Here is a 26,411-nt window from a genome sequence, read left to right on the forward strand (position 1 = left end):
GTAATAACAGTGCAAAACAGATTACTTTTTGCATTAAAACCTTGCTTTGACCCTTAACCTTTGACCTTTGACCTTCTGGCAGGAAATTTCCAAGAGAATCTCCATTAGGTAATACAGGTACATATTATATATTGAATTTTTAAAATGATAATGCAAGCATTGCATATATATACTAGTATATGAGGGAAATAGTAAAATATTGAGGAGTTGACCTTGACCTTTGACCCCTGACTATTGACCCACGACCCCTATATTCCCTAGATAATCCCTGCCAGTCAGTACATGCGTATGTACCAAGTTCCATGAAGATACATTGAACCGTTTGTGGGAAAAGTGAAATTGTAACATTTTCACCTAACCTTTGACTTTATGACATGAAACTCTCTCTGGAGAATCTTTAGGCAGTACTACATGTCTACACTAAGATTCAAGAAAACACCTTTGGGCATGGCATGGATATGGAGGAAATAGCAACATTTTTAGCATTTGACCTTGATCTTTTGACCTTTGACCTCTTGCCAATGTCACTAAAATCTACTCAACTAATTGCCCCATCATACATCATCCTTGGACCAAGTTTGGGGAAAGCTGCTCCATCCAGTTTTGAGTTATCACATAAACATAAATTTTAGGATTTGACCTTGATCTTTGACCTTTGACCTCTGTCCGATTTCACTCAAAAATCAATCAAGTAATTGTCCCACCATACATTATCCTCAGACAAAGTTTGGTGAAATTTGTGCGATCCAGTCTTGAGTTATCGCGTAAACAGATACAATTTCATGATTTGACCTTGACCTTTGACCTTTGGTCGATTTCACCCTAAATCTACTCAAGTAATTGCCCCATCATACTTAATACTTGGACCAAGTTTGGTAAAATTCCAGTAAATATTACTCAAGTTATCGCGTAAACGAATGCGGACGGATGTACAGACGGACGTACAGACGGACGGACGGACAACCCGAAAACATAATGCCTCCGGCACCACTTCGTGGCCGAGGCATAAAAAAAGAAGAATGGCTATGAAAATAGGCCCTGCAGATTGACAGGGGGAAACAAAAGACTCTGAGAATAAAATGGTGACTTTAAAAAGCAAACGCCTCACAAGATGGATATGTAGATATTGAAGGCTCTGACAAAAAATGGCTCACACAAAGGTTTCAAACTGGAAGTGGTGAATAAAACAAAATGGCTATCAAATTAGAAAGGTTAAAAAAGAGAAGGCTCTGCAAAATAGAATGGTTATACTAAAAGAAAAAATGCTCTGACAATATCTACAAACCTCTACAAATTTGTAAACAGTTGACAGAAAAGAATGGCTTACAGAAAATTAATTCTCGGAGACCCAACCCTCTTTAACTCTTTTTGCAGCAATGAGTATCAAACGTGCACAATTTCTCTCACATGCAACGTACCAGTGGACAAGAAATTCACATGGTACACAGGGGGTTAAAGAAAAAAAAAAGCAGAGAAATCTTACAACTCTGACGTCTCGATGTTCTTTGATGTGCCCTCGATGGTGGCACAGTACTCAGCAGCAAACTTAGTTATGATCTGGAGGAGCGTCTGGCTCTTGTCATCCACGGGCTCACCAAAGGATGCTAGCTGCTGCTGGAACTGGGATGCCATGACATTGACCCGTGTCTTCAGTTCAGGCAGGCAGTCACGGATGTGGTGCATCAACAGCTGGAAGGATTTGGGGGGGGGGGGGAATGAGAGGGCACATTGTAAATTAAGAGTTGGAAAATTTCTACAGATATTGCTTACTACTTAATGTTCATAAATTTGGATATATGTACAGCAATTACGGTTTCCTCAACATGCCTGCAATACAAATAAAGATACAATATAAATAAATTATAAGTTTTTGTTGTTGTTGTTGTTGTTGAAAAGTACACATTCCCTCAACTTGCTATGGACGTATGTTACGGGTATTATCATTTCTCCTATCTTCTTTAAAGATGCAAGTCAAGTGCTCTTTTATTATGCAAGAAAAAAGAAAATTAAGTTGTGTTGAATTTTCAAAATATTTTCTTTACATCAAGCTACACACGTGACATCACAAATTGTAGGAGTCTTCTCATCCACAATGGCAGCAGTGAAACTTCAAAAATTCACAACTTTTGAACGGTTTGTCCAATATTCCTCAAACTTTTGCTCATGTGTTCTACTACTACTGCTGCATTCACTCAATCCACACATATATCAAGGAAAACTTGTCCTTTAAATGCATCAATTATAAAGAAGAGCAACGAAAATAAGAAAGTATGTCAAAACATTTTTAATCCATAGTACAAACAAAAATATGACTCCATAACACAGTCCTTTTTGGCATAAGAAGGAATGAAGGAGTGGAGGTGCGAGATGCCTGCACAAATCGAAACTACAACTGTAGGACTGTCACTTCTGTACCGAACTAATAAATTGAGTTCAGATGCATAGTCTTGGCGACTCCAGCATTCTAAACTGAAATGGGGTGGTAAAATGAATTGCAGCTGTAAACCCAATCTACTTTTAATACATTTCTGGTTTGCAAGTCATTCATTCTTCCCCCTATAGGAGTCTTATGAAGTTATTGCACACTTTTTTTTGACCCAAGGGGACCCTTTTGATAGGGTCTGGGAAACCCCGGACCACGCAGAATTGTTCAGAGGGTCTTTATCCTCTTTTTCTCACCCTGTTCAGCGTTCTCGCCAGGTAGGGGGACCCGTTGCGGCTGGCAAGAGCTGGGTATTTCCTCTGCAAGAATGCTCCCTCATCCTTCATGGCATCGTCGATTTGCTGCGGGGGCGAACAAAATGAAGAGATAACATCACCATTTATTTGAAGGAGAGAATACTTCATAATCGCATAGTGTCACTAGAGAAGGGACTAGCATGGTCAGCGCTATGTTTATCCTTCTCTCTCTCTTTCTTCCACAAATATATACTGTAGATACACATGTGTACTTATTAAAATAAAAATATATATAAAACATAATATATAGAAAATTATATAACAATGTGCGAATCAGTTTTGGTGCCTCGAAGGACAATTTTTGACAAATGAACTATATGAATAAACAGATGAAACAAGTAACATATACAGTGGCATGATATAACTGGATGAGGAAAGAATCATAATTTTAAAAAGCTCACTGTCATCAATCTAACACTAACTACATACTAATTTGACTTACTAGATCCATGGTCCATGGCAACAACACTCTTCCTGGTTCTAATCAAGATGTAAATGTAATTACCAGGTAAGATATGCATCAAGAAAAAAAGAATGCTATATACAAATATCAATGGCTTTCCAGACGTGCTGGCACTATTACTCTAAACATTATTTCATGTTTGACATTATTCAATCCTTTCAGTATAGTCACTCTCTAAGATGATACAAAAGCATGAGGGATGATAGCTGCAGACATCAGCCATGACCAACCTTCTTGTTGTTAATGTCCATCTGACTTCTGTTGACAATGCCGATTATTCCAAGTTTGACGGGAATCACTGAAACAATTTGAGTAACACACAGACAAAATTTGAATCTCCCATGATTCACCAGTTTGGTGCATGTACTTCCTTTATAAAGATTCATTTATAAAGAAAATGATCAAATAGAATACAACGGTGATACACTGCTCTATAAAGCACAAAGACTTAAAATACTGGAGACTGAGCCCAACTACAAATGAAAAATCAACAAATAACTGAGAAGAAATAAAAAAAAAGAGGGGAAAAAGAAGATAACATTAAAAAAAAAAAATCAACATCTAAATATTTATCTTCTCTGGACGAAAAACCCTTTTCTCTGATCCCTACAGAACTTACAACAAGCTGCAAAAAAAGGGTATAATTTGGTTCTTTGCCTTTTCTTTCCTTTTTTTGTCATGTTAGTAAATGTGCTATATTAGAGAAGTATTGCTTTTTAAAATAACAATGAAAACACAACAACAACAATGGTGTCCATCCATAGAGTTTTAATGACATATTACAATAGGCATGGGTAAAAGGCACTAAGGCATTGATGTAAACTTGCCCTCCAATCATTTACCAATGAACATCATACTTTATCACATAACAGAATATGACAACAAACATTAATGCATATATTGTACTATTGATATATTTGAGTTTTACAATGCTTTTACTCCTTTTTTTTTTTTGTTTTTTTTTTTTGGGGGGGGGGGGGGGGGGGGAGGGAACAGGATATCTATGAGATCAGCCATGCAGAGTTGTTCAGTACAAGGCTTTGCAAAGACCCAAGACCTATATGTGCTTACCTCTGCCACATAGAACATCAACAGCATCAGTGCCCGCATCCATGAGGTCCAGCTTGGTGATTACAGCAAGTGTTCGTCTCCCTGCCAAATTTAAAAAGCGAGACCATGCATTCTTCATTTCTTCTCTTCTTAACAGTCCATTTCTCAATCCCCTCACTTACTGTACTAGCCATCTGTCACAATGTAAGTTGTGTATGGTTTGACAAACATATCGATGATCCATTGCTATTTCCATGTTGACTTCCCTCTTTTACAACAACTGGGGCCCGTTGCATAAAAGTTACTATCATGGTAACTTTGCCATCCAATGGTAACTTCCGTGGAATTCTTGATTTTGATTGGCTGTTGAGTACTGTTGCCATGGTAGTTATCATTGGATGGCAAAGTTACCATAATAGTAACTTTTATGCAACGGGCCCCTGGTTTTACAACTGTACCCTAAATACAAGACTTCCCTCTTTTACAACAACTGGTTTTACAAGAACTGTACCCTAAATATATACTACATAAACATGGAGTACAGAGAATGAGAGCATGTCTTTCTTATCAACCTAAAAGGTGGCACTACTTCAGACCAATCAATCAGAAGAATATCTTGCAAAAACAACACAAACATAACAAAGAATTTGAATCATTTGGATTTTTTTTTTCAATCCATCAACTGAATGAATTATATATCCTTGTTATTCTATATCAAATTAAGATAATTGGTATCGATTCCTCAACAACTTTCTGATAAAACCTTTTGAGAGAAAAATAAAGAAAACACAGGATCTGCAGCTTGAGCTTGAACTTAATAAACTTGTAGAATCCTTTGAAGAAAGAAATGCATAAATGAGTAAAACAAAATGAGGGGCCACTACAAATCAATCATGAGTAACATCATAACACTGCCTAGTTATTAGACAAAGGAGGAAGGATAGATTGAAATACACATGGAGAAATATAGATATATTGAGAGAGAGGAGAGATGTGAATGTTGCCCTAGTCTGCACTCCAGTATACACCATTGCCAGAGTCTTTGGCGATGCTTACCATCTGGATCTACCTCCTTGGCCAGCTTGAGAGATTCTGAGGTGGCCATGTCCGTGTTGGCCGCAGTGACTGCCAGGATGATGGAGTTGGGGTTGCTGATGTACTTCAGGAGCATTTCTCTGATCTGGCTCTCAATATCTTCCGGTTGATCTCCCACCGGCACCTAAATAAGCAAGGGGGAAGATACATTGAACACCTGCTGATCATCGCAATTCACAGCTTGCAAAACTAGATATTATGCATTTGGCAATAAATTTCATATTATACATATCTGATTTGTCTTCTTTTTTTCTTTTCTTTTTTTTTTTTTTTTTGGGGGGGGGGGGGAGGGAATTTGTTTTACCATCTTTATTCTAGAATGCATTACTATTCTCTACAAGTACTTATGCTTACATGTTATCTGTGTCTTAAAAGTGAATACAGGTACCTGTACTTACACACAACAAAGGCAGTCATTGTAATTTTGCATATTTTCATCCATGAATATTTCTTAATATATTAGTGTGGGGTTATACAACACAGAAAGAGTTTCAATTCTGTCGCAATAGTATACATTGCTCTCCCCTATGTCAGGTCACAAATAATTATGATAGTTAGATGGATAACCCAGACATGGTTAGAGAAATTTTGCAGAAGTGTCAATATCATCACTGAGAGTTTCCATGGCAAATAGTTTGCCTACTGATGGTATGTTAATCACATTTACAGTGGAACCATGTACTGTGATAACCAAACTGCTAATTACTAAAGCCTACATGTGAATGTGTTGTGCCATCACATAATTAATCAAAATTAAACCACGACACATCAGTTCAGATTCTTCTACTAAAGTTTCGAGGTGATGATTAATATCGGCCATTTGATATTTAATACTGGCGTGTCAAAACTACTATGCAGGAACCATATACAGTAAACGGCATAATAGCGAATTGGTGAATTGGGACTTCAGGACAATTTTGCAAGTGGATGAACTCACCATTGGGGAGTACAACACAACACTCAACAGAGAAATGCAAGCGTGCAAGTCACATTCATGTCGGGATCATGTCAAGTTAATATTTTTGCATGTCTTTAAATTCGTGAATAGCATCTGACTCGCGAAATTCGCGATAATACAAACCTCGCGAAATATTTGGCATACACAGTGAATGACAATTGCAATGCCTTTGCAGTGCTTGCGACATGTAACGCCCACATGAAAAAATTCTGAGTAGAATAAATGCTCACCTTTGTCAGGCCTGGCAAATCTACCAGTGTCAGGTTGAGGACTTTTGGTGAGTAGATCCGGAGGTGAATGGCATCGTGAACGATTCCCTGTGAAGAGCAAAGTTTTCCGGACACAAGAGTGACAACAAACAATTATGTCATACATGCATGATGTCTTTATTTTGATGGCACTTATGACAGAATAGATAATGTGTACCTTCCAACACTCAAACCAAGATTGTTTTTCTTACTCCCTACAATCCAATTCCGGGGTACTATTCTGTGTACAACTGTACCTTGTTTGTTCCCGCCATCCTGTCCGTCTCATTCTGAATTTCCTCCCGAATCTCCTCAAAGTCTGTGTAGATCTTGTTCTTTGTGTGCAGGAACTTGCCCCATTCATCTGACGTGATCTCCTCTGAAGGGGATAAAAAAAAATAACAAACAAACATACATTTGTATATAATATAACTGTATTTCATGACAGAAGTTTAGACAAATTCAAACGGTATGTAAACAGCGAGGAAAACCCAACAGAGAAATGCTGCTCAAACTCCAGACAATTATGATAATGCACCCCTGAGCATCAGACTGACAAACATGCCGTGGTATAAACTTTTACAATTTTCATAATTGTGACACAGATTACCGTCATAAAATCTACCCTATCTTCAACTACATGTGCAATCACATCATGCAATTTCAGCTGCTTAGGAGTGTCGGTCATGTGCTATCATTTCGAAATGCATGTTTGTTATATTCACTACAGATGTCACTCAGTCCTTGTTTTCTGTAAATATTTGTACACTACAAAGGTTATACAATAAAATGTAAAGTGTGTACGGTCCCATGCCTCCTGTTGAATAGTGACTCTAGATTTAGCTTTTGGGATATTCATATCCTCAGCTCATGCCGGGTTCCCCCCCCCCCCCCCCCCCCCCTCTCCTTCACAAACCCATAATACTACTGCCTTCCTACTACAGTTGATTTTGGGTCTGTGTGATTGTGTACTGACCATTCTATTCTTGTCACATTCAGATATACTTTTGTATATGATTAAAATGATGATGATAATAATGATCACAACAATAATAAATACATATTAGTACAAATAACACTCACAAAGAAAGAGAGTAATAACGATGATACTATTGTATATGAAAAAAAATTAAAGTTACATAATCTGGAGAAAAAAAAAGATACATACTGCCAAAACTCATTCCACTGGGATAAGGGAGGGGGAGAGGTAGATACAGGTCAAGAAGCATAAAGGATTAGTCACTGACAGTACAATAAGAAGGTAGTAGAGATTGTAAGAGGTATACAAGTAAGACCCAATTACAGAATTTCAAGACAATTACAAATATGTATGTCAATAACTACACTAATGATACAGGGATCTCCAATATTTATCTCACTTCCTACTACATGAAGAACAGATCTGAACAAAACTTCTCTCCACTGCAGTGTTACAAACAGAATCTGAAAGCCTGACAAATATTTTTGAAAAAATTGTCAACATTTTTTTTCCCTTTAACACTGTTCCTTGTTTCAAATAATATGATAAAGAACATTAAAAGTCATACCTCAAATTAGCACATTAATTTCATGTGTGTGTAGTGTTTTGTTATGTTTTAGGTGAGAAAACTATGAATAATGCTTCAATAACCAACACTATTGTCCATGTTTGATACAATCATACCATACTCCATAAGAAACTGTGCATCAGGTTGGGTTTTTTTTGTAGCACATACATGTAAAGTCAAAAGTGTTTATAACTAATTAGTGTTGATTTTCACAATATTCCTAAACACTATGGATGCCCTACAAAATGTAATGCTACTCTCATATTAAAGTGTATATGCTGATATGGGCTTCAAATCAATACACCTTGTACCTGTTACAATTTCAAAATTTCTAGGATACAGCATGTAATTCCCTCAACAATAGAATTGTGGTGTGGGAATGCATTTTTGAAGGAATTTCTAGGCCTCCAATCAAGTACCAGCACAATTTTGAGTGCACTTGACAGAAACCATCTACAGAAATTATTACTTGACTGAAGCTACTGTACACTATAAAGGACAAGGATGTCTAATGATAATCACAAATATTAGAGTACAGTATTGTATGCATGCCTCCCTATCAACCAGTAATGTTAAGTTCCTGTGCATAATGTACAATTGTAGCATCTTGAACCAATTAATCTTTACTCCGTGCATAGTTATTGTAGTTTAGTAAAATATCAATCTCATAGAACACTGTGAGCTGTACATCCACACATTTGCTGAAGTAGGCCCTACGACATGCACGGGTCTGCATGCAGTTTTTTTGTTGCTGTTTTTTTAACCCAGATAGACAAGCAAAGCAACAGCCATGACAGGACATATCCATGAATTACAAAATGTTATATACCTCATTTCTAGAATCCTCTCATCTGATTGGTTAAAAGGGGAGTCATGAAAATAGCTGTGCCCTATTTTCGAGTTAGTGTGACCGGGGCCCGGGCACAGTTAGTAAATAGGTTTGGAGACAGTCGCGACCCCGTATACATAGATCGCTCATATGTACGCACCAATGATACGACCGCTGCGCATTCGATCAGCGTGCTGTAAAAGAGACTAGCAGACTGGTTTGGAGACAGTCGCAACCCCGTACACTGTACACATAGCTTATGATCACTCATGTACGCACCAATGATACGGTCGATCAGCGATGACTACAAGTGCTGTAAAAGAGACTAGAATCTATATTTTCGGTATCTTTATTTCGGAATCTATATTTTCGGTATATAAAACAAATAATGACTGCTTGATATTCTGGGCACAGTTAAAATTATGTAGGCCCTCAGTGATGTGAAAACCATAACCATGCCCTCAGCTTCGCTTCGGGCATGGTTACGGTTTTCACATCACCTTGGGCCCATAATTTTAACTGTGCCCCTCATAGCAGTCATTTGTATACTAATTAACCCTTACTGTGCCCTGTTTGCTGATTGGCACACATGCTGGGAGTGCTTTTCTTCACTGACGGGCACAGATGTCTGGGAAATAATTTGTCAGTCCCTATTGTGTCACCATGGCCTTCCTGTTGGACTGAGGCTCATTGCTATGATACCTGAATAGTAGGCTTCCTAATTTACAACCAGGCCACATTCGGATGGATTACTTTAATGCTGATGGGAAAGTTTGGATAGCTAAGCTGTGTAAAATCTGAGGGATCACAATGTGACTCTGGATGCTGATATATGATTGCATTCAATACTAACTGCACATTCAAACAATAAAAATACCATATCCACTATACAGACCTGTAGAAATACAGCCTTTAAATTAGTATGAATCATCTTGACATACTCATGGCAGTCATTTCAAAACTGACATCATCAACATTTTGAAGAATTTCTGATTTGAGAGGAAATGTGTATTCCAGGAAATGAACAATACAATAGTATGTCAGAACATAGGAAACATCCGGCCAAAATTGATTTCCTTCAAAGAAAAAAAATGAAAGCAGCATATTACCAGGAAAGAACATATAACAGTCATTCAAAGTCACAAGTCTAGCACTTTCTTTACAGAGAATAGTATTATACAAGTAAACAGGGAAAAAAGAAAAAAAAAATCTGCAGCAGGAAGGATGCAAAAGACACATACAGTTGTACATGCGTACAGCTCCATCCAAAACCACAACTATCGGTGGGCATCCTGCTCTTTCAACATTACACCATTGACATACTGGTACTCAGAAACATGCAACTTGCAGTTTTCATGAGTGCATGTACATGCTTGTGTGTGTGTGTGTGTGTGTGTGTGTGTGTGGGTGTGTGTGTGGGTAAGTATGTACATGTGCGTTCAATTCAAGCTTAAAGGCAAAACATAGTTCTGGTACGCCTGTAAAATTGTCAAATTTTGCTCCAAAATGTACACATATGCCTTAGAAATGTGTGGAATAACGCTGTAATAACAGGATTTTTTATTGGGCAACGATGAAAATTTGATATATCAACCAAAAATGTTCGTATCTCAGAACTTACGCGATCGGGGTCAGGCTAACTCGGACTCAGGGATAACTCGGCCTCACTGGATGGAGGGGCCGAGTTGTCCCTCTGGATTGTTACAGTGTTGAACTATGGGAGCACTTCGCGTTCTGGCTGGTCGCAGTTATGGGCTGAGTTGATACAATGCCTATGTATGAATATGGCAATCATGATCTGCGCATAAATTGTCTAAAATAGGGCCGAGTTAACGTGGATCCTTCTGGAATAAATGTTGGTATACCAACTTTTACTTTTTATCTCAAAGAACTCCAAAACAACTCATCATCCCGGCAAATCTCATCAGCCTGGTAAGTTTCTTGTAGACTCTTTCGATATATTGAAAGCAAATATGAAATGATTCAAGATGGGTTCTCAAACCCTTACCAAAACTATGTTTTCACTTTAAAGGGATGGCATAGTTTGGTTGAGATGGGAGATTCTGATTGCAGTCTTTTGAGAGATGATTAAAAATATCACTTATGGAACATTAAAGAGCATACAACTAAGAGGAATTCAAAGTTTATTTGATGAAAATTGGTTTTGAAATGGCTGAGATATAAAAAAAGTAAAACAAAGTGGTCATAATGAAAGGTTGGTCCCGCCTTTTATTAGGACTTCTTTGATTTTGGATATCTCAGCCACTTAGTAATCAAATTTCATCAAAATAACTTGGAATTCCTCTTGGAATTGTATGCTCTATCATATTTCATAATTTGTTTCTCATATTTATCTCACAAAACAAAAACAAAAAATGAATTTGGATCCAGGATTCTGGGTCACCACTAAAAATGAATCACCTGTTCCATTTACTGTACCATAGTGGAACCATCCCAAAAATTTCACGAAAAACTGTTCAAAACTTTTGCGGGTAATATTGCTAACAACAGACAAACAAACAAACAAACTGACAAACAAATGGAGGCAAAAATATAATATATAGATATAACCTCCCTGGCAAACGTATTGGGAAAGAAAAAGGGCAAAAGAAGCGCTATGTCACTATAGTAGCATACATGCTGAGGGCTGACCCTATCACTGTTCCAGGGAACAACAGGCACCCTTACTCACCATCATTGATTCTTCCTGTCCCTGTGCATTGGGTAGGGGACAAAGGGGTGGGGTGGGTACAAAAGACACATACTTGCCATCAATTATCGTGTACAATATTTCTTCTGGGGGTGTTTTTTTTTTGGGGGGGGGGTTGGGAGAGGAGGGAGGGTGGGGGATAGGTAGAGGGAACTTTGCATGGCTCATTGTCTTTAGGCCAAAAACTTGGTACAGCAATGTAATTTTACAATAGGCAAGTTTACTATTGATATTTTTTCAAACTTTGTGTTGATGCAATATCTATGTAATCCCCCCCCCCACACACACACCTTGAACTATTACATTCACCTGTCTTGACTGTATTATTTCAAAACTTGGCATCTACATTACTATGCATGTACATGGCACTATGTATGCTATTCTAAGTATTGCTATGCCAGAAGAATCTCTGGCTACTTACAGCTTCCTGGTTATCACACATAGCCTATTCTATCACAAAAGTATGTATGATGTACAAAGTATACACTCTCCATACTGACAAATGTGAATACTGTGAGTTGAATGCCAGTTCATCAGCAACAGACCCACATACAAAATTAGTTCCACATGTATGATATAGTATTTGTGTAAGAGCATGTTTAAATGCAAACAGCAAAATTTGAATACTTCAGTATTGTAAGTCAGTATATTAGGCACAGACCAAAACAATAGTTTACTGTTAAATGTCACTGCAACGTTTATCTCTGGAAGAACAAAAACAACAACAAAGACTTTACAAACTTCTGTATACTTGCAAGAATCAAGATAAATCAGGCATCTGACAAGTTTCTTGGTATGATGTAAATGTAAAAAAAAAAAAAATTATACAAGAGGAGAAAATGGGAGATTACACTTTCAGACAAACTAATCTTGAATAGTATACATGATATGTGTGTATGTGCCATTTTTGTACCACCTTAACTGCACACAATACTTTCTGACATCTTGAACAAATGACAGTAAATTTTGTTCAACAGTGCAGTTATAAAGTACCATTTCTGCAACCTGTTTGGGAGAGGGGATAAACCAAGGAAAACATAATGTATAACTCCTTTGTCAACCCCCCCCCCCCAAAAAAAAAACCACAAAAACACAAAAACCACAACAAAATAAAACACATAGATATGACATACCTATGTCTGTGTGCACTGGTACAAAACATGAGGGGGAAAAAACAGCTCCTGAAAAGAACAAGTCCTGAGATGAAATAGTCTTCCTCTCAGACTCTAAATTTCTCAGTGCCAGATCATCTAAAGGTGTATGTATGTCAGAGGTCCATCGACAGATCTGTCCACCAGACATTGCAAATTAGGGAAGAGAAGCATGAATTGTTGACCTCTTTACAGGCACTCACCTTCTCCATCCCCACTTGCTCCCCGTTTATCCTGAGGGTCAACATGGATCATCTGCAGGACCAGAGGTCGTCGAGTCACAATGCCGCTTCCTGTGCAACGAGGAGCCAAAAAAAACAGGTAGACCTCAATGGCACTGATGATGGAAATGACAATGAATTATAGACAGAGCAATACACAGTATACGAGGGATGTACACATATGATGCTTACTCGAAACCATTATAGAAGGCCATAATCAACACAAATCGATCTAGTCATTATTGGTTGTTTAAAAATTGATGTGATATGGTTGTTAAAATTTTGTGGTGCACCATATGTGGTACAAATGTTTGTACAAGTTGTATGAAGTCTGTGAGTTATCCTTGTTCGCTTGAATTCTGTGAAAAGCTGAGACGACAGCTGTTGGTGCTTGGCGATTCAAATGAGTTTGCAGTCCACTGTGGGTATATTGTACTCATCCCTCTCTCTCTCTCTCTCTCTGCATTGTAACAATTTGTTGGAACTGTAGCCAATTATTCAAGATCGCATTCCACATAATTATACATTACAGTGTATGTAAACTTGTCACTCAGACAGAAGGAAAAGTCATCTTTCATCAAGTGTAACACAAACTTGCCTGCCGCACATGTGTTGTGCGGTTACCTTCATGGTTTTTCAAGGAACCCAGCATTACAAGCCGTAGAGTTGTTTTTACAAAACATTATTCTCCACAATCAGGTAACTGTACAATCAACTGTCTAATTAGTGATAAATCTGCTCTTGAATTCATGTCAAAGTAACATTTATTATGAAAACAACTATAAAATACACTTGTTGACAGAAATGTAGACAAGCCTGCTACTTAAGGCACCCTACTGGGAAAATTCCCTCTAGTTGTGAGTGAAGATATTCATTTTGAAACAAAGTTATCTCTCATTAGGACGGAAATTCTCAAGTCTCTACGGAAACATGGTGAGTTAACTTTCTTTCCTGTGTGAACTAACATATCAGGCAGTTGATTGTCTATTACATAGGATACTGTAAGGTTACTCTGTATATAGTCAAATTGTAGAAGATGTTTTATCACAAGCCCCTTTTACATGCATGCTATTGATAGAGAGAAAAAGAACAAGACATCTCCAGTGCCAATATGAAAAGGGATTTTAAAAAGTAACAAATTATACTTGTACATGTACAACACTATTGCCTCAAGCTCATGAATTCTATTTCTTTTTTAAACTTCACTACAATGTGACAAATAGGACATGAATAAAATGCTATTACTCTCTTTGGATCAAATGATATTGATGCACACTGTGATGGGAATCAAAAGGCAAAAAAAAAAAATAGTTTTTTGTTTAAAAATGGGAACAACTGCTCTTGTATAGTGAGCACACTACACACAATTTCACATAAAAACATATTTTTCATTTCAACAAACATATTTTGTTAATTTGATTAAAGGAAAGACAAGTGCATGAAAAAAATTCAGTTGACACCTCCTTTTAAAAACATGACAAGAGAATATTCATTAGAACAAGTTCATCAAAGGATTCATTATTCTTTATCATAATTACAGCACCGAGAGGAAAGCAGAATACTGTACCTATACTTTGACCAGTTATAAAATATTATAACAAATAAATGTAAATATACAACAAATTAACACTGATTTAAACAGAAAATGGATGTCTTGTTTTTGTCTTTCCACAAATTTACTTATTGTCACCCAAGCTTAAACCCTATGCCAAAAGATACAAAAAACATGACAGATCGTTTGTTCAACTTGCTTATTAATGATTAACTCAATAGATGTTTGGATTGTGCAAATTTTGTCACTGGGTAAATGATACAGCTGTATCTAGTTACCAGTATACATACAGAAATGAATGCATTGTTTCTGAGATGTTATAATTTGAAGGGAAATATATCACACTACATCAAGTACTTGCTAAGACCGCTTTGGAATTTATATCAACATACATCTTTATGTGAACAATTACTGACATGAATAAATAGCATACCTAGGTGTACATTTGCTTTGCTCATAAAGATGACATTAAAGGTACTGTTTACCACTGGGAGCAGTGATTTAAAAAATGTTTGAGATACCACAGTTGATGCATATATGTGTAGGTCAGTTGTATCACACATCCTACCGCGTAAGAATTTCACAATAAAGCCTAAAATATAAGGAGATATCACTATTTTTCTCAATAAACCATAACTGTAGACCGTTAAGTCTAGCAAAATTTCTATAATAACTATTGTTCACATTGTGTATACTTCACAATACTTAACATTAACTATACTGATTTAAAGTCTTACATTGATTTTTTTTTTTAATCCCTAACTCACATTTAGAACTATTTTGAAGCACTAAAGCTGGATTTTCTGTTTCATCTGCAAATGGTAAATTATGCCTTTAATGGGGGAAAAGGATATAATGTACATGTAGAATACTCTTAGTGTACATGTATGTATATTTGTCAAATTTTTGGCATACCTCTTGGAAGGAAGTCTCTGCCAACCAGGCTTTCTAGAACTGAACTTTTGCCGCTGCTCTGTAACAAGATAAAAATGACATGAATTCCACCATGAACATTTTCACAAAATAGTGAACATACAGCTGTACTGGGATTATTATATTTCCTAATGAAAAACATAAAAACATATCGACTGTAGGGATTTGTTGTAGGCATTGTTGATAACTTTGACAAATTATCATTTTATATAGTGAAATAATACACATATTAGAGTCATTTGTAGATAGAAAAAGCAAGCGCTTCTACGCACGCTCATGTTAGCATGACGTCATTTTTTCATTTATGAATTGGAGCTACACTGAAGCTGCATCATCATTGGCTCTTTACCCCCGTCATTTACATATTTTCCCACAACGTTATAACATACAATGTATGTGTGCGACAATTTCCAGCACGATCGACCGAACAGTTCGATACTAAACTCGGCATTTTTACATTAAGTTTTCGACTATTGGCAACAGATTTTCCTCCTTCGGAGTAACCATGTATTCAGCGAAGCTATTGTTGTGTTAGATTTGGTAAGTCATATTTTTACATGATTTTCACATTTGAATTTGTGAAGTAGTTCGATGTGTACTTTGGTGTGTGTGTATCAATACCGGTACATGCAATTTTTATGGTACCAACATGTTCAGGTGTGGAGCGACACACATAAGAAGCTCAACACCACAATGCAAATTGGTCGCCATATTGTGTGGCTTGTGTAGCGTTACTGTACGTGTACTTGGGAGCTCTTCAGCCGAGCTCACCGCCATACATGGCCGCTACATAACACGATATTATGACGGCGAGCACGCATGTTGAGTGTAACGCATTGTGTACACCACACCAATCCACAGAGTAGTCAATCTCGCACACCGCGCTGTGTGGTGAAGCGAACGGCCGGGCGATCAGCCAATCAGCAGCCCAGCTATCTGGTCACGGCTTTCTATGGGGATTCTTCTACGTGCACTGATTGTCATTGTACAGCAAGCTGTCCATAATTCGACCACAAAGCTGTCCAAAATTTGGACTGCCCGCTACATGTAAAATCCCATGCTTTTGCGCGAAGTCAAACCTTGGGCTTGGCAAGAAGGTCGAACCTTTGCTGAAATGAGACCACACCATGTTGTTCCACTGCGCTGGCATTGCTGACTGGTTAGGCAAAGAAGGACAGTTTGTGTTTTGAATGAAACGAATGTGACTGTTCTTAATTAAGGTAATGGAAAACTATTACATTAGTGCATATCAAAAGGGACAAATGAAATGGCGTCCTCCGTTTGGGACGAAAGGGCGTGTGTTGCAAAGCGCCGTACTGATACCCAAAACCACAAACAACATCATTGTTAACTATACACAGCCCAGTCGCTGTATAAATAGCGACAGGGCTGTATCGAAATGGCCCACAACACAAAGAAAGCTCAGCGATCGCTTTACGATCGCTTTGAGTTTTGATACTTGACATCATTTTTTGTCACCTTAAACTCATTAAATCAAATGTATTCTTCATTAATGACACTACACAGCTATGTTATCGATATTGACATACACATTTAACAACTTACCGAAAATGAAGATAATATGCAGCATGTGCAAACGGTACATCTGATAATTGGGAGTTCACGCAATCAGGAATGCACTTTCAAAGGTCACGCTATCGACCTTGCTGCTACCAAAGAGCGCGCGCACGCAGTACAAAGTAGATCGCTGCCCTTCCAGCCACGCACGCCCACGCATAATTTGCATTTGCTGAGTGGTCAACGCGCCATTTTGAATTCTGCAATGATGAACCCCGATGGTCGAGGATTGCCCTAGAAAGTGCGATTTTTTTTTGTTCAATGGACTTAAATGTACCTTCTGTAAAGTGTAAGCATGCACATGTAAGCATGCACATGCACTTTAATAATGTTACGTGATCGTGAGTAGCGTACAAATGTCTATAAGTAATGTATAAATTGTTATAAGTTTTGTAGTTGTGTCGTCATGGTTCCCCACTTTGATGGCAAGACCCGTCTGCCTGAGCTGAGGCCCCATCTGTCTGGTCGGATCGGACTACATCATTGTGAACATCGGGCTACTACTGGCTGCACCACACACCACACTGCATTGTACGTAAATTTACTTGACCTAATACTTAGGTACTGCACTGTGCGTGCTGTACACACCAGTGCCAATGGCAAATGCAATGTAAAAATGAATGGAAGAAACAAAATGCAAAGATCTCTCAATCAATATTTACCTGATTTCCAACAACTACTATTTGCGGCAACTGGATAACATCGGTTCCAACAGTGTTAAAGACATCTTGAAGTTTATTAATGACTGGTATTAGAGCTTCCATCTCAACAAATTACCGTTTGACACGGTCTTCTTCAACTATCATTCAGCAGAGGTCCGGTGTCCGTTCCGATCCGCTGCAAGCAAGTAAAAAGTGAAATGGGCACGGTTAATGTACTATTGCAGTATTAAGATTTAAGATAATCGATGTATAAAGACACCACTGCTAAATTTTTTATTTAAATTTTTAGTTTTACATATTATATAGATTATTTAAATAACTTTATCAATATTTTTAAGTTCATAATATTGTTAAAAATGTGTTTTTAAAAACAGACAAATACCCCTCTTAAAATAGGCAACAGAGTAGAGCTAGCTTTGTTATCAGTTGTTCAGTTGGCTGCTAGTAGCACTCTTCGTGTAATATTGTCGAGCTATACATGCGTGAGACAAATAAATGCACGAAAACGACTGGACGTTTCTAATGCAACGAGATACAACAACAACTGCACTCGGCTCAACCAGGAAAGAGGTGCCAAAGTTTTGCTACTTTCACGTATATTCTAACTTTTGACAATCTCATATGAGCACTATGGGAACGTGTTACTCTTCAGTTATCGCTACTTAGAAACCGACAGACTGAATGTTTGGTAAGCCACGATTACCTGAGTACTGAATTTCTCCCCCTCCGGCCCCTCGCGCAGAGGCGAGTGATCAAGGGGCTTGCCGACAAGCTGTTCCAAAGACGCCCGGTGGCGCCCGTGGCCTAGTTTGCCAATGCCCGCTGCCCGACATGCACTGCACTGCTGCCGCGCAGCCAGCTCAGATTAAAAAGATTAAAATAAAAATTTAAAAAGTCAGTATTTTTTTTTTTGCCTTGATTTACCTTGATGTTGTATACTAGACTTATTTGCCCCTCTGCATCCTCCTGAGACTTGCTGCAAGTGTTACTGTGCACTGGGCTTTGTATGCGTAGGGCAGGCCAGGAGAATTATGGGAATTTGGTACGTATGCGGTTCATAAATTTAACAGTTGAATTTATGTTTCCATGACTTCTCGAGATTTGATTTGAAGGTATTAATAAACTTTACTGCTGCTATTGATGTCTTCAGGTGGTAGGCTGTTCCATAAGTTAACTACTCGGTGAGAGAAGTTCCTTTGCCTAGGCTTACATTTGAGTTTGTGTTGATTTTTCTGAGCTTAAGTACACTGTATGTGACCTCTCGTCCTGGAATATGTATATTGCTGGAAGAAATCTGAGCTATGCAAATCGTGTAGGCAATTTAAGATCTTCAATTATCTTAAACGTCTGGATCATATCTGCTCTGCATCTCCTAAATGATAATGCTGGGAGACCCAGTGTCCTCAGTCGTTCTGTGTAGCTCAGGTTTCTCAGGCCAGGTAATGAACTATATGCAGCCCAGTGGCTGTAAAAACGTGACCCACACAGCGACTGGTCGGGCTAGTCTGTAATATACAGGTATGGTAGTTAAGCCACATCTCGCCACCATGCCCTATATCGCCATAGCCGTATAAATTTACTGCTTGCACGTAAAGCAAGACAAAAGTGTGCAGTAAGATAGGCCCAATATGCAGCAAACATGCATTGGTTTGATTTGCTGTTGAGAAAAAAGGTGGAAACAGGCATCAAATTGCTGAAATTTTTGATTTTCTGGAGTTTTCAATTTGGCATTTAGCCAGTTTTCTAAAAATTTCACAGGTCTATGCCATGGAATGCGTCAATGCAATAAGACAACGATATTTCCGTCGATGGAATCCAAAATGAGTGTGTGAGATCGGGATCTGAACCTGCAGTATTTTTAACGTTGGTGAGGCGAAAATCAGGTAGGGCCTACATTTGAATTTTTTTTCACATCAAAATCCCAGTAAAAGTTTAGGGGTGGCGATATCCGGCCTACCAACAATGAGCAAAAGGAAACTTACACCGTGCGCAACTTGTGGCAATATTCTTGTAAGGCGACCTCAAATTCTAATTTTGAGAACAGCATCAGAATATATAGAGTTTTTTCCACAATATGAGTACATTTTTAGCCGATTTACGTCAGTTTTGACATTACAATCACTGGTTGAACGTTAGGGAGGCTACATGTGCCGTACCCAACCATATGGTATTACCAGACAGTATGGTAATTCCGGATTAGCACACATTTGCACACAACATCTGGTACATTTCTGCGTACTTGTACTAATGACATTCAATATGGGCGGGACTTCGTAGACTATCCTCACAGAGTGTATGGACAGAAATCGCGAAAAATGCAACACAAAAATGTAAAAAATGCTACTTTAGAAGATGTCAATTTAACATAAGATTAAAGATTTTATTACATGAACTGTCCGAAATGTTCATGTTACAGTAGATATTCTACCTCATTTGCCGTTTTTTTTTTCTTTGTCGTCCACTCGCTAGGAATGTGTACAGTGAATCGAGGGTATGAATTGTGATTCTGGTGCAAGGACAAGGTGCGAAAGACGTCAATTATTCCATTACGAAAATCGTGTCTGGAATTATAATGCAATTTTACTGTAACTTTTGTTTCTGCAGAAAACCAAGTGTTACAATGAGCGTGTTTCTACTGAGAGCACCTCACATCCCTGGCATCGCCACGAATTTTGTCCAACGCAGCACCTCGTATTTTATGACCACTCGAGCTGTTTCTACTGAGCGATAAAATACGAGGTGATGCAAAGGTGACGTGCAAATGCGGCGATTCCGGAAGTCAGGTATTTTTAAGTCACAGCTTTGGGTCACGCGCGCACTGCCTGTTAATACGATCCGAACCCTGCCTGCTTTGCTACAACTGCGTCGGCTATTTTTTGATTAGCCATTTCTCTTCGTCTTCCCATCCAATATACCCCGAACTAACATACTGGTATCCTGCCACTGACTGATGAGAAATCTTTGGAGATCGAGGGTCCAGTTGAGATTTTCTCAAGGCTGCGACATACTAATGTGGTACTCTCGCGATTCGAGACAATATAAAATTAAATAACGCGGTGTAAAATCAAGTAAGTGATGAGGGCTTAGAAATGCAATAAGTTAGGCTGTTAATCACGCGAACAATAGGCGACGAATGCCACAATTCACATGTAACGTAACGTATAGGGCCTATAACACATACACAAGCGAGTTGGTACCAACAAAGCATAATGCGAACACGGTCGCTGTGTGTACACACGTATTTTGTACACATGTGTGCGATGAACCGATTGAAAAGCGCGGGGAGAAATTCTAGACGTCCGATACACCACGAATTTCGCTACCCGGTGTGTTTCTACTGAGAATCGTCCTTCGCGTCACCACGCATCGACCACCTCAATAGATGGACGACGGAGCACCTCGCATCAGCCGGCATCGGCCACTACCAGATCTGTTTCTACTGAGGAAAAATTCGAGGTGTCACCACGCATCGGCCGGTATCGGCCGGCATCGGCCGGTATCACCACACATCGGCTGGCATCACCTCGAATTTTCGTCGCTCAGTAGAAACACGCTCAATGTGATTTATATTTGTATGCAAAGTACTTTTATTTTCTTCCAGGAATAAAAAGAAATCATAAGGTTTTTGCCAATTTTGTCATCACTTAAAGCAAGCGTAGAAAGTAAATGAATATATGTCTAGAAGAATGGAAGGAATTGTCTTCAGTGTTTAACTGGAATGATATTCATATTATTTCAGATTGTTTGTATCTGCCTTTCCTGTTTTATGTATCATCCTGTGACATTTATTTGTACCTGAATGTTGATAAGTGAATAAAATATCGTTGTGGAAAAAAAAAGTTAGTCAGGTGAGTTAGTTTAGTGCATGCACCATACATGTGTGCACACATGTGCATGTGTGTGTGTGTGTGCGTGTGTGTGGGTCAAGCACGGGTGCACGGCCAGTTCACAAGTGTTATGTAATGTCTATATACAATTATATTTGCCGGTTGATGCCAGGCAAAATATACACACAGCTCACAGGTGCTGTAGGTGCATGTATACATGGCTCAACACTAATAACTTTCTTTTTCCAGTGGCTCAAAAAAGTCTTTACATCTGAAACTTTGGTGGCCTGAAAAAAAAATATATATTTGTATAGTATATATATTGTATATATATGAAGTAGTCCAAAATAAAAGCAAAAGTAACAATCCATTTTTAATCGATACTGCCAAATCGGGCCACCAAAAGATAAATTTGGTGGCCGAACACCAATTTTTAGTGACCCTGGGCTACTGGGCCACCGCCTAGTATCGAACTCTGGTGCTGTATTTGCCGGTAAGTGCCAGCAGCATACCACACAGGTATTGTATATTGTATTTATATAGTATAAAAAATGTAGTATATATAGTATAGTATACTGTAAAACATGATATATTCGCGGCACAAAATTTTCGTGAATTGGAGCCGACGGCCTTTTTCGTGGCAAGAAATTTTCGCAAATTGCCTCTTGCGTTCAATGCATATAGTGTAGATAAGAAATTTTGCGTGCAATTTAATTTCGCAAATCTTGGCGCTCGCGAAATTCGCGAAATTAAAATGCACGCGAACATTTCTCGTTTTACAGTTTAGTATTGTATAGTAATGTACAGTATACTGTAAAAGTGGATATTTTGGCACGACTAATTTTTCGCACTCGGCCGGGCAAGAAGAGTTTCGTGTGTTTTTAATTCCACGGAATCAAGACATCAACGACTAGAACATACTGGCAGCAGAAATATTCGCATGCTTTTATTTTCGCATTAGTTTCTGGTTGCGCGAAATGCGCGAAAATTTCCACTTTTACAGTATAGTATAACATTAGTATATAGTATAATGTTATATTTAAACAACAATTGTTAGTTTAGTTTTGTCCATTGACCAGTAACAGTAATTTCCTCATGTTTGTGTCAGGTGTTATTTTAGACAGCTCACCTACAATTGCCTTGTTTAATCAATTTATGTCACATGATGTGAGTCTCCTTTAAAAAGTAATTGTATCGCTCAGGTACAAACAGTGTGCAACATCTGCTTTGGCTCTTGTCATCAACATATTATAGGTACAGTGGAATATACAATGTAGCAAAGCACTACATGCTGAAATGAGAGACTCGGCAGCTACACACTGTATATTGATTTTAAAATACCAAGTGAGTGATGTTAAAGGGACTGTACAGTATTGGTTGAGGTGGGGATTCATGTTTTGAACATTCCCAGGTGAGATAATGAGAAACCTTTTATGAAAAATGAAAGAGCATGTAATTTTGAGAAGGATTCAACAGTTATTTGATGAAAATTGGTTTTCAAATGGCTGAGATATCCAAAAAAGTGATAATGATAAAAGGCGACAGGCCACGCCTTTTATTAGGATTCTTTGTTTCACCTTGTTTTTGGATATCTCAGCCATTTCATAACTGATTTTCATCAAATAAACTTTTGATACCCCTTACAATTGCATGCTCTTTGACATCATATAGAGTGGTTTCTGAATATCTCGCAAAACGTTACAAAAGCTAAATCCTCACCTCGACCAGAGCTGTACACACCCTTTAACATCATGTGACTAAATATGTAGACTCCACAGGGGTTCCCATTAATGCCATGTAACGTGCTATTACTGATATCAGACCAGATGAAGAAAGTGCGTAGTGTTTGATCACGAGTTGTGCATGTACAGTGTACTCTGAATAACCAAGAAATGTTTTGTTCAATATTATGTCTGGTCCCGTAATGCTTTTTATGCTGAGAGCTTTAGAAGGAAATTCTATCCCATCCTTTATATTGTGATGCAACTGAGGTTTTCCTGACTTATTATTTCATGTGTTAGTTAATGTGTACGTACATGTACATTAAGCATCAAATTGTCATTCCCATTCTGTGAAATGATCATCCATTATAATTGCTCTTTTTTCTTCTTTATTTTTTTGTATGAATGCTGATAATACTCAAGAGAGTACTGTAGAACCAGAAATTATCACCTGCATGAAACTTTCATGGATTTTGCACTAAGCCAGATTTCGCTAAAGTTTTGCCTGCACAATGCACATTGAATGCCAGAACAATAATGTACTTACACCATACAAGTTAGTACAATGTGTACTTGTCATGCGTATTATTTGTAGTGTGCTTTAAAAACAACAACAACAACAACAACAATAACAAATGTTTCGGAATGCACATTCAGTTTTGTTTTATGTTTTACATCAACCAGCAGTGCGTGTTCAACAGATCCCTGTATTACTAGTAAATTGTACAAATGTAGCTCTGTCATGCCGTAATTTTTTCATGGTCAGGAATTGGCAAAAGTTTCATGCCAAGAGACGGGCCATCAGCTCCAATTTGCAAAAGTTTCATCCTGCGATTGTTTCTGGTTTTACTGTGGTGAAAAATGATGGAGTAAAAAGGGAAAGAAAGTAGAAAAAGGAGCAGAAGGAGAAGAAAAGAATGAACAGATGGAAATGATGGAGGGGAAGAAGAGAGAGAAAAATAGAAAGAAGAAGAAGAAGGAGAGAAAGATGAGAGAATGTTTGAGAGTGAAAGGCCCCTGTACATCTTGCATCTTTTAACCCATTGAGGACAGTTTGATTTTGCTATGTACAACACGCATTTCCCATAGACACTTGCCTAAGTATGCTCGCGACTTGTCCTCAGCGGGTTAACTACTTGTTCTAATTTATATGATGTGGTGTACGTATAATATAAAGTGTGTGTATTTGTGTGATTGTCAGGTATTTAGCACTTTTTGATATTCATGTCCACACAGTGGACTGCGACATGATGATGTAATTTGAAGAAATTGCGCATGCTCGGGTTCTCTGGCACGATCAGTATGAGAATGGAAAATGTGTCCATGGGGGATTTCGTGGTCTCCTTGAGTGTAGGATGGATGAGGACATCCGGCGTGAAAATCAGACCGTCTGGGGGCCGAACCATGAGTTCATGATGGCAACGTGCATAGTGAAAATCGAAATGGGTTCTAACTGCTTGTAGGTAGATGTAATGAGTGGACCAAAACAACCTGGCACCGCTAGAGAACGAGAACGGCATCCCCGTCCACACAATTGAAGAGACCCCCATTGTCCATGAGAGGAAAAAAAAAGTCCTTGGCCACTAGCCACAGGCTGCAGGACAGGTGCCTGACCACTGTGAGGGTTATGCACATTTTGTAGCACTGTATGCTCTGTTGGGGAATACGTGGCCTATAGAATCAAAGGAATGCTTACATTCAGGTACTAGTATCACATAGAACAGGTTGGGATATGTCTTTTTTTTTGGTAGTGGCATTGGACAAGAAATACTTTTCTAGTCCATTGCAAGTCACAATCAATTCAGCTGTATTTTCAAGCTTCAATATCAGGATCGATGGATAGGTGACAACCATGGCATGCTACCCCGCCAAACTTACTAGCTTTATCTTTGCAGATTACATTTGCACTGGTAAAGAACAAACAAGAGGGATGGGGGATGAAAATGTTCTGGGTCATACAGATTAGGCATTACAAATCCTGAGTTTTCTGGGGGGTTTCAGATTTTGTTTTATCCAACATTTTTTTCCTTTTGTTTTTAAAGGAATGGTGTAGTTTTGGTTGAGATGGGGCTTCAGGTTTTCTCAACTTTTCATGATTTTTTTAATGATTTTTTTTATTAGATTATGAAAAACATCTTGTGAAATATGTAAGAGCATATAATTCTAAGAGGAATTCAAAGTTTATCTGAGGAAGACTGGTTTTGAAATGGCTGAGATATCCAAAACAAAGCTATCCTAATAAAAGGTAGGACCCAAATTTAATTAGGATTGCTTTGTTTTACTTTGTTTTTGGATGTCACAGCCATTTTTTAAAACTGCTTTTCATCAAATAAACTTTGAATTCCTCTCGGAACTGTACACTCTTTGATATTTCAAATAAGTGATTTTTCATTATCTCACCAAAAGTTGAAATCTCAATCCCCATCTCAATGAAAACTGTACTATCCCTTTAAAGGGATTGTACAGTACTGGTTGAGGTTAGAATTCAGGTTTATAACATTCCTAAGTGAGATAATGAGAAACCTCTTGTGAAATATGAAAGAGCATGTAATTTTAAGAAGGATTCAACGTTTATTTGATGAAAATTGGTTTCCAAATGGCTGAGATATCAAAAAAAAAATGATAATAATAAAAGGCGACAGGCCACGCCTTTTATCAGGATCTCTTTGTTTCACTTTGTTTTTGGATATCTTAGCCATTTCAAAACCGATTTTCATCAAATAAGCTTTTGATACCCCTAGAATTGCATACTCTTTGACATCTCATAGAGTGGTTTCTGAATATCTCGCAAAACGTTAAAAGCTAAATCCTCACCTCAACCAGAACTGTAGACACCCTTTAAGCCAAAATTACAGATGTGAGTGTGTCTGTGTTTGAGGGTTGGGGAGGGGAAAAGTTAGCCTCCTCCAGGGCCTCTAATTCTGCATTCCATGATTTATATCATATGTGACCCGCTACAACGAAAGGATCCGAAAGTCGGGGGAGGGCAATTTTCTGAAAATGGCATGACATAATTTCCGTACACCTCTGCTTTAATTTCATATATAACACAAGTCATAAAAGTAATTGGTTGCAAAGATATCAATGATTTTATTAGCACATGTCAAGTGGTCGAGGAAATCAGAGT

At 38.1% G+C, this 26,411-nt stretch overlaps 2 protein-coding genes across 2 annotated transcripts in view; one reads left to right on the forward strand and one right to left on the reverse strand.

Moving 5' to 3' along the window:
* Positions 1–17,895, reverse strand: part of LOC139718134 (dynamin-1-like protein) — a 28,630-nt gene extending 10,735 nt beyond the window's left edge. Inside the window, exons 1-11 of the mRNA XM_071629618.1 lie at positions 17,737–17,895; positions 15,479–15,536; positions 12,994–13,083; positions 11,622–11,642; positions 6,811–6,932; positions 6,536–6,622; positions 5,309–5,471; positions 4,274–4,354; positions 3,433–3,500; positions 2,680–2,784; positions 1,484–1,689 (exon numbers count right to left, since the gene is read on the reverse strand). Coding sequence (XP_071485719.1) covers positions 1,484–1,689; positions 2,680–2,784; positions 3,433–3,500; positions 4,274–4,354; positions 5,309–5,471; positions 6,536–6,622; positions 6,811–6,932; positions 11,622–11,642; positions 12,994–13,083; positions 15,479–15,536; positions 17,737–17,838 — 1,103 coding nt within the window. The 5' untranslated portion in view covers positions 17,839–17,895. The remainder of the gene's footprint in view (positions 1–1,483; positions 1,690–2,679; positions 2,785–3,432; positions 3,501–4,273; positions 4,355–5,308; positions 5,472–6,535; positions 6,623–6,810; positions 6,933–11,621; positions 11,643–12,993; positions 13,084–15,478; positions 15,537–17,736) is intronic.
* Positions 17,896–18,337: 442 nt separating this feature from the next.
* LOC139718135 (NACHT domain- and WD repeat-containing protein 1-like) overlaps positions 18,338–26,411 on the forward strand; it is a 29,536-nt gene continuing 21,462 nt past the window's right edge. The window contains exon 1 of the mRNA XM_071629619.1: positions 18,338–18,424. The gene's annotated coding sequence lies outside the window, so the exon portion shown is untranslated. The remainder of the gene's footprint in view (positions 18,425–26,411) is intronic.

The sequence above is a fragment of the Diadema antillarum genome, unplaced genomic scaffold (assembly GCF_040938485.1).
Source record: "Diadema antillarum isolate AM-2024a unplaced genomic scaffold, OU_Dant_1.0 scf00000089, whole genome shotgun sequence".
Classification (NCBI taxonomy): Eukaryota; Metazoa; Echinodermata; class Echinoidea; order Diadematoida; family Diadematidae; genus Diadema; species Diadema antillarum.